Source organism: Nanorana parkeri, unplaced genomic scaffold, assembly GCF_000935625.1.
Source record: "Nanorana parkeri isolate BGI_ZX_2015 unplaced genomic scaffold, ASM93562v1 scaffold198, whole genome shotgun sequence".
In the NCBI taxonomy this organism is placed as follows: domain Eukaryota; kingdom Metazoa; phylum Chordata; class Amphibia; order Anura; family Dicroglossidae; genus Nanorana; species Nanorana parkeri.
Genome location: NW_017306466.1, coordinates 492,785 through 502,436, shown reverse-complemented (window position 1 = coordinate 502,436; position 9,652 = coordinate 492,785). Strand labels below are relative to the sequence as shown.

At 44.2% G+C, this 9,652-nt stretch overlaps 1 protein-coding gene across 1 annotated transcript in view; it reads left to right on the top strand.

The window, feature by feature from the left end:
* ALOX5AP (arachidonate 5-lipoxygenase activating protein) overlaps window positions 1-9,652 on the top strand; it is a 28,988-nt gene that overhangs the window by 13,722 nt on the left and 5,614 nt on the right. Inside the window, exons 2-3 of the mRNA XM_018555481.1 lie at window positions 1,652-1,751; window positions 4,989-5,059. Of these exons, the coding sequence (XP_018410983.1) occupies window positions 1,652-1,751; window positions 4,989-5,059 (171 nt within the window). The remainder of the gene's footprint in view (window positions 1-1,651; window positions 1,752-4,988; window positions 5,060-9,652) is intronic.

Here is a 9,652-nt window from a genome sequence, read left to right as displayed (position 1 = left end):
TTTTTTATAAACTTTTTAAATTTTCTAATACTTATTTTTAGTTATTCATTCATTTTTTTATTAAATATTTTTATTTTACTTTAAGGGGCTTTGCGGAAATATTGAAGGTCTAAACAGACCTCTGATATTTACCTTTTAAAATAGAAAAAGAGATTGAGGGCACAGAGCCCTAAATCTCTTTTTCTGTATCCCCTGTTATCAATGAACAAGAATCCTCTATACTGAGTGTTCCTGTTCATTCATAACTTGAGGACATAGTATGTTTACTATAACCACAATCATGAATGAACAGGAGGTGATGCAGATCACTCCCATTCATTCATAATAGCACCAATTCAGAGATGATTTGAGAATCTAAAGCCGGGTGATACACAAATAAGATACATTTATGTTACTAGTTAAGGTACTTGAATGCATTTTTAAGATTTAACTCCTGAGTTTAGTGTCACTTTCATCTATCCATTTATTACACACTGTGCGGTGGCACAGGGGGCCCAATTATATTAGATGGGGAGTCAAATGAGTTCTGGGGGCCCCCCACTGTCAAGCAATGGACACTGCTCACATTTATATTACAGCTAATTGACGCACAGTGAAAAGTCTCTGCTTGGTTAGTAGTTCAATTAGTGACCCAAGTAACTGACACCAAGTCAAATTTAGGAATTTACCCTGGTTCTTTCTTGAAGAAAAAACTCTAGGGGTGTATTTAAAAAAAAATAATACAGAGCCATTTGTCCTGCAAAGCTGCACAGTGCGAGGTAAATAGGAAATAAGTATTTCATTCCTATGATCCTCGGCTCCATCTAGGGGCCACAGTGTGGTATTTTCCTGATTCACATACATTTATGAATTGATTACAGTCAACATGGGAAAAAATATGCCACAGATATGCCAATAACATTTGTTTTTGTCCCATTTGCACAGAATGAATGTACATGCAGCTTCATATGACAAATGGCTCTGCAATTGTTTTTATCAATACACCACTTATGGCAGGGGTAGGCAACCTTGGCACTCCAGCTGTGCTGAAATCCTTCCGCCTCAGGGAGTTACAGTATGCCTGTGACTGTCAGTCTTGCAATGCCTCATGGGACATGTAGTTCCGCAACAGTTGGAGGGCAAAGGTTGCCTACACCTGCCTTGGGCCCCATTCACACTAAGCGACATACCTTTTGAAGCGAATCCGTGCGGCCGGCATAGCGTGACTTTCGGGGCGACGTTCCAGCGACGGTAGCGCGACCTTCACCGTTGGGCTGCATTAAAAAGATAGAAAAATAGCGCGAAATTCGCCGAAAAAAGGGTCCTGCAGGAGCGACTTGCTACCGCGACGGGCGACATGGAGCTGCACATTAAGACAGCTCCATTGAAAATCATTGGCCAGCGACTTCTCGTGATATCGGAAAGAAAATAACGTCACCAGCACTCCAAAGTATAATCAAGCAATAGTCCATTTATTGGTACATTGCCATTCAAATGCAAGCGCTTTTCTGGGGGCTCTGAGCCTGATGAAGGGGACCCTCCGAGGCCCCGAAAGCACTTGCTCTTTGGCTGCAATTTTGCTATTTTGAACAGTTTTGTCAAAGTGGTTTGCTATACATTTATATGCATTTTGTATCTGTATTCTTTATGCCTGTGTGTTTTTTTCCCCCAGTATTCTTTGCATTCAAAGTTGAGAACGAAACGAAGAATCAACATTCCAGGAGTTTCCAAAGAACTGGCTCCCCCGCCTTTGAAAAAGTCTACACAGCAAAGTAAGTTTGTGAAACGCTATAAACCTGTGTCATGGGACTAGGCAATCATGTGCAACTACTTTGTCAGGGAGTCAAATAAAGAACTGTCCCACCAAGGACCAGATCTGTGGGCAGGCTAGGTCATTGTTTCTCAACCTTATTTTAGTCATGGCCCCCTTTCAAAATATGCAAAATCTCGAGGCACCCCAGCCCAAGTGTAAAAATGTAAAAAAAAAACTGTGGTCCCCCTTATCCAAGATAGGGGTCTGGTATGGATTTTAAGGGGGGACCCCACACACAAACAAAAAAAATGGGGTTTCCCCTTTCACATCAGAATCTTGCCTTTCAGATCAGGAGCCCCCCTTTCACATCAGGAGCCCCTCTTCACATCAACAGCCCCCCTTTTTCACATCAGAGTCCTGGATGGAGGTGAACTTCCATCCTTTTCTGAATGGATTATCATCTTGCTTTCCATGGGGGTGTTGGCGGCTGGCCCAACCGCACCATGGAAAGCCGTATCGATTTGTGAAACTTAGAGGCACCCCGGAGGAAGCCAGAAGGAACCCCAGGTGCCATTGCCCCCTTGTTGAGAAAGGCTGGGCTAGGTACATGTACACTAGTTATACACTGAGCAATTTTACTGTCACTTTTGGAAGGATTTCATGAGATTTTTTTAAGTGGTGTGGAAATTGAATGAAGATGCCTCTGGTTGGTTTTAATCACTTTATACTTAAACTGAAAAATGTAATCTACTTAGGGTGATAGAAACCTTCCAAAATTAACTATAGCACTGCAAGTGTATGGCCAGCATAGGGCAGAATGTTGGTCTGTGGAACTGTTCCAAGTTCTTTGCTGAGCCCCTTTCTGACAGTTCACCATTAAATACACATATGGGTGTATTTATAAACAATTTGCAGAGCCATTTGTCCTGCGAAGTTGCATGTACATTCGTTCTGTGAGAATGGAGTAAAAAATGTATGTTATTAGCATATTTTCTTTCAAGGTTGAATGTAATCTCAGGAAAATACTGCATTATGGCCACTAGATGGAGCTGAGGAGCGTAGGAAGGAAGCATTTATTTCCTACACTCCTCAGGTCCCCCTAGTAGCCATAATGTGGTATTTACCTGAATTAAAAAAACATTTGTGTTTTTTTTATATTCTTTTTCATGTGTGACTTGAATTTTTTTTGCAACTTGAATTTTTTTCTCCTATTTTTTTTCCACTTAACTTTATTGCTATCACATAGAGGGCTAAGAAACCCCTCTATGTGATAGCAAATAGATGTGACAGGTCGTCTTTATGGAGATATCACTTAGGACCCCCTAAAGAAGCTGTTGCATGGCTGCGGACAAGGGGACGCACACACAGGCACCTTATACAAGCGATCCGCCGGCGGATCGCTTGTATATAAACATGTAAGAATCGCTGCCTGTTTTTAAATTTAGGCAGTTACCTGCTCGCACGCGCCGGGGGCGTCGCTGTCGGGACGTTTAGATACGCCCGCTCCGATCTAGGACGCTCCCGACCGGCCCTATTTTTACAAAGGCCGGCCAGGAGGCAGTTAATGAGGGAGATTTCCCTTTTTTTCCTTGTACACTCAACAGGAAGTCAGAGGATATATTTTCAATGTGAGGGAAATATGCTCATAGACAGTTATCATCAGAACAATTGTTCCCATTAGAAGATTTCCCCTCTATTCCTGTTCAGGTAGAAACTAAAAGTGTTAGATTCCCCTATTCATTCCCCTTAACATTGGAGATCAGGACAATTATAGAGAGTGAATTTACCCAATAGAAATACAAACAACAACAGAAAATCTCTCTCCTGGTCCCCTGCTGCCTACGGTGGTTCCTCCTGCCAACCTCCATGCCATTACAGGGCTCAAATCTGTGTCATTAGATTCTACAACTCTCCATTAATAATCCACTGACAGTAGACTACAACAAGCATGGAGACATGTAAAAGCCAAAAACAACTGAACTCTATTTTAATCTTTTAATACTTCTCTCTGGATTCATTGGACTTTGTTACTTGTGGTTGACTTTCCCTGACTTTTTTTTCTAAGCCCAGCCAATGGCCACTTCCCTCTTGAAGGAGACAGACTCAGTGGCCGGTATGGACACTCTTGTTGGACAGAGAGATGCCAGTTAGTAATGCATGGCCATAAAGAGGATATTCAAGTTAAAAGGTTTTTAAGCTATTCCAAATGCTGATGAAATCACTGGCAATGGATGGTGCTTCTTGATGTTTAAACATGTTAGTTTCCTGCAGAGTCAGCAGGTCCCTTGAGCACTGGTCCTGATTTCCAGTTTTAGGGGGGCTCCTTTCCCTTGAAGGGTCCTATGGAGCCACCTTGTGTGTGTTAGTAAGCACATAGGCACAGCAAGGCAAGCCACTACCCTTCTCTCTGCTCCTACTCCATTCTCCAAGCAAGTAGATGGACATATGCTGGAGACTGTGCTTTGATCTTGTACTAAACAAGAAGTTAAGGGAAGTGGAACTGAGAGAGTTAGAGCCAGCTATCTGGAAACATGAAGACTGTAAATATTTGGGCAATTACCTTTTTTTTTACATTGCCGGGCAGTGTATAATTGTTTGATCTGGAATCATTAGTCTGAGAGTTTCATACTACTTTAACAGCTTGGCATTTTGCCATGCCTGCTTTCATGCCGGACTTTTACTTTACAATGTAATATAATAAAACTGACAATATGTGCTCACTGTATAACTGTATAGTTATATAGGCACATGACTTTATTAATACCGTGCCATCTCTAGAAATAGAATCGACTTTTGATCTGTATTTTTATTTATTACAGGTATTTATATAGCGCCAACAATGTACGCAGCGCTTTACATGCACATTCACATCAGTCCCTGCCCTCAAGGAGCTTGCAATCTAAGGTCCCTATCTCACATGCATACATACAGGGCCAATTTTAGACAGGAGCCAATTAACCTTCCAGCACGTCTTTGGATTGTGGGAGGAAACCGGAGTACTGAGAGGAGACCAACACAAACACAGGGAGAACATGCAAACTTCTTGCATCATCTCTAGTTCAAATCCTGACCGGGGTGCAAACCGGGGACCCCCTACTTCTGCAAGGCAGAAATGCTATTAACCTCTGTAGATGCTCTTATGCTTTTACCATATGGGTTATGATTCTGTCTTCCATGTAATAATAACCGTCAAACCCCAATTATTTCACTGATATCATCATTACTAATCATTACTGATGTGTCTGCTTTCCTCCAGCCAAAACTGTATTGATGCATACCCCACATTCCTCGCTGTGTTTTGGTGTGCCGGAGTACTCTGTAGCCAAGGTAAATTACACCACCGTAAACATACTATTATATAATATAAATATCAAAAGAGTCCTATCAGAATATGGGAGCTGCCATTCATCGTGTAATCAGCTAAACAGCATGGATGGAGGAATCTCCAACGCCAGCTATTGTATTCCGGCAACCGCAGAACCTGTGGCTGCCTGAATGCCTAAACAGATAGATAGGAACTTACCAGTCCTTAGATATGAGGGCTACATTAGTTTTCTTTTTATATATATATATAGATATATATTTTTTTCTTAATTTACACTTGGTGGTCTTGTGTCTTCGGGGGAGTAGACTGTCCATTGTATCTATGGTGCAAGCCACGGTTGTCACCCCAGGGCAGGACTACAAACATGTCTTCCTCTATTACATGGAGGACGGGAGATGAATAGTTTACAGAAGACACCCTAATTAGGAAAAATCCTGCACCAATAAATCTTAAAAAATAAATACATTTTCTACACCAATTAATAGCTGCCAACACTGACAAGTGAACAACAATCTAATAACATAATAAAAACACAAATCACAGTGTAGTGCATAAAACAATTACAAAGTGTAAAAACACTCCCCTTAATAGAGTCTCATTAAGTGCTCTTTAATATCAGTGTCGGTGTATCCAATCCCCCGAAAGTAAACTTCTGATTATATACACCACCACTCAGTGAAAATGACACCACTGGAGTAGAAGGCCGATGAAACACCATAAAGTGATCTTGCTCACCTTTTACATACGACTAAAATACTTTAGTGTGGTCTCACCAGCATTCCTCTCCTAATAGGGATAGAAATTGTTTGTTTTTTTCTCTGTAGAAGATATTTAATCTCCTGGCATTCACCTGGATCCGGATCAGCTCACATACAGATAAAGAAGGTACAAAACATAGTTCAGTATAACAATAAATGTTTATTGAAAATAAATACAAAAATAAAATAAAAACCTATTCATATGGAACATACACAAGACATCCAGCAAACAGGAGTATATATCTCAATCCAAAATCCCTCAGCCCAGCGTTGTAAAGGCTCCACTGTACGCGTTACGTCTATTTGACTTCATCAGGAGTGGAGGTCACTCCTGATGGAGTCAATTAGATGTAATGTGTAGGGTGGAGCTTTACAAGGTCACACCCAGAAGCAGTGCAGGGCAGTCAGGTGCTGTGTAGAGAGATCAGTCGGGGCTTTGGGGTTATTGCTGGTGCATAAACTTTTGACCATTGCTGGGCTGAGGGATTCTGAATCGAGATATATACTCTTGTTTGTTGGATGTCTTGTGAGTTGGTTTTTATTTGTAATAAATATTCATTGTTATACAGAATGATGTTACGTACCGTCTTCTTTATCTGTATGTGAGCTGAGCTGGATCCAGGTGAATGCCAGGGGGTCAAACATCTTCTATGGAGAAAAATCATTTCTATCCCTAGTAAGAAAGGAATGCTGGTGAGATCACACTAACATATTTTAGTGAGGGCCATATGGAAAGGTGAGCAAGATCTCTTTATGGTGTTTCATCGGCTTTTGCGCCTAACGGTGTCATTTTCACTGAGTGGTGGTGTATACAATCAGAATTTTACTTCGGTGGATTGGATACATGGACACTGATATTAAAGGGCACTTAATGAGACTGTGTGTTATTCAAAGCAAATGTCACAGTATTACCAGAGGAGTGTTTTTACACTTTGTATTTGTTTTAAGTTCTACACTGTTATTTGTGTTTTTGGTAGGGATGCACCGATACTGTTTCTTTCGGTATCGAGTACGAGTACCAATATTTATCTTTGGTATTCGCTGATACTGAATACTGATACCAGTACTTCTGCTAGCATGGAGCCGGGCAGCGTGTCATTACCCCACTGTGGCTCCTCTAGGCAGAAGGGGCTGCTGCACGCTGTGTTTGCAGGGGAAGCATGCGGAGCCCGCTGGGTGAGCGGACCAGATTCTTGCCATCGGTGGACATCTTTCCTCCCTCACAGCGCTGCTAATTACCTCACATATCTCCCGCGAACGACAGCCTACCTCCGACCAATCACGATGCAATTGGAACCTCCCCGCCGCATCGGATTGGCCTAGAGTCTAGACGCTTGTACAAGCCCTTAACTTTTTTAAGTTATTGCAGTAGGCAGAGCAGGTGGCACCGTAACTTCTGTAAGTTTACTCCCGCTGGCAGCAGAAAGAGTTAAGCAAGTCCCGTATTAGCAGCCGCGCAAGCAGTAGCTTCTCAGCGGCTTCCAATGGGAGAGGAATTCAAGGATTACATAGCATTTGTTGAGCCATCATCACGGCCAATGAGTGGACGGGGTGGGAGAGGACAGGCCAACAAAGTGGTTGGTGATTGGAGAGGAGCTTTGTTTATCTAGAAGGTGATTGGCTGCAAAGAGGGTGCACTGTTCACCGTGAGGTGTCACAGCAGATGGGACAGGCGTGTGTCGAAGCTGTGTGTACTTCTTAGCAGAGCCGGCACTACTACACAGTAGACACTAGAGGGAGCTGGTGGGGGAGGCCAGAAAACACCTCCTCACCCAGCTCTCTCTAGTTTATACTCTGTGCTCTCCTCTCCGGAGCTGCTTGCGCTTTTCCTGTCCCCTGTCCCGGCCGCGATATTTACATATTAATGGGCCGCTGTGATTTGCATATCAATAAGCCGCGGCTAATTCATATGCAAATCAATGTCGCCGCCCCCCCCTCCTGCTAAGGAAGAAAAAACTGCCTGAAGACTGCCAGAAAAAGGTAAGTTTAAGCATGTGTTTGGTGTATACGTCTAAGCTGCTGGCCACTGAAGGGTGCGGGGGAGGGGAGATGGTGCCGTCAGATGAGCTGTGGAGGGGATCGTGGCAGGCAGTGCTGAGGTCCCCACCGCTGCGACCCATCCTGTCAGCTCTCTCCTCCCGGCTGCTGCAGCTACAGAACGGTCGGGAGGAGAGAGAGCTGACAGGAGAGATCGCAGCTGCGGACATGGTCTACATCTCTGTCGGATGCAGACCGTGTAGCTGAATCTGCGCCGACACTCGGATCCTTGCGGCCAGCGCTCTTTCAGTGAACGCTGGCTGAAAGGATTGTGAAGAATTGATTGGTAAAGTCTGGGCTGGGGGTGCACGGACTGGGGTTGTGTGTGTGCGTGCGTGCGTGTGTATATATATGTACAGGGGTTGTATTTTTTTTAGGTGTGGGGGGGGAGTAGAAGTGTAATAGACTGCATTGACACCTTTTTTTTGGGTGCAATTAGGGATTTCTGCGTCAGGAACTTGCGTTTTCCTGCAACAGAAATCCCTAAATTGGCGTTTACAAATGGCAGCTGTCACCTAAGTTAACAATCAGGTGACAGAAGTTGCATGTAAACGCCTGCACACCGCATGTAAAGATACGTGATATGTTTACATTCAGTTAGGAATCAATCACTCTCCCTGGACGCATCGATTGTGCATTCAGGGAGAGTGTTTTCTAACCACATGTAATCATATCACATTCCATTACATGCGGTGTGTAGGAGTTTACATGGAGCGGCTGTCACCTGATCATTAACTTGAATAGGGGATAGCTACCGTCTCCGCATGTAAAGATACGTGATATGTTTACATTCAGTTAGGAATCAATCACTCTCCCTGGACGCATCGATTGTGCATTCAGGGAGAGTGTTTTCTAACCACATGTAATCATATCACATTCCATTACATGCGGTGTGTAGGAGTTTACATGGAGCGGCTGTCACCTGATCATTAACTTGAATAGGGGATAGCTACCGCGTGTAAACACCAGATTAGGGATTTCTGATGCAGTAAAACGCACGTTTCTGATGCAGGAATCCCTAATCGCACCTAAACCTACAGATATGAAAGGGGCCTTATTGTGAGTATATTGGTGTCTGTACTACTTAAAGGAGAACTATGCGGTTAGGGCTTTTCCCCATAGTCCTCCTAAGGGTAACGGGAGGACACAAACTAGCATCCTCCCGTCACCCTAAGCTCAGTAGCTCGCGGTATACTGAGATGCTGAAGCGGATCCCGACAATTATGTCTGGATCCGCCCAGCTGCGTGACTGACAGCTGGCATCTAGAGGCAGAGCCAGCTGGCCCCGCCCCGTCCGTTCCGCCAGTCAGCGCTGGAGGATCGGAGCGGGGAGGGGGGAATCCTGCCCCTTCCCTATCACAGCAGAGAGCCGTGACAGGATCGAGAAGTGAGCGAACGCCGCTATGTGTTCGCTCACCTCCCGATCTACTGGGCCGACCTGTGACAGTCTCATTGTCACAGGTCGGCTAGAACTATGAGGTGAGTGAAAAGCACCCCCCTCATAGTTCTCCTTTAAAACTGGATATAGTTACATTTTATTTTAAAGTATGAAATGTGGCAGACGGCCCCCATGAGAGAAATTATTTTTCGAGTGGCCCCCGAGATGGAAGAGGCGGGGGGCAGAGACACTGACAGAGGAGGCGGGAGGCGTCGCCGAAGCTCCAGTCGGGCGGCGAAGATGACAAGGAGACCGTGTCGAGCACCGAGGATGAGGAGGCCGTGTTCCAAAGAGGTCAGGCCGTGCAAGGTAAGAGGAATGTGCTGGCAGAGCCCAACATAGATTCTGCACAGCCCACCAAA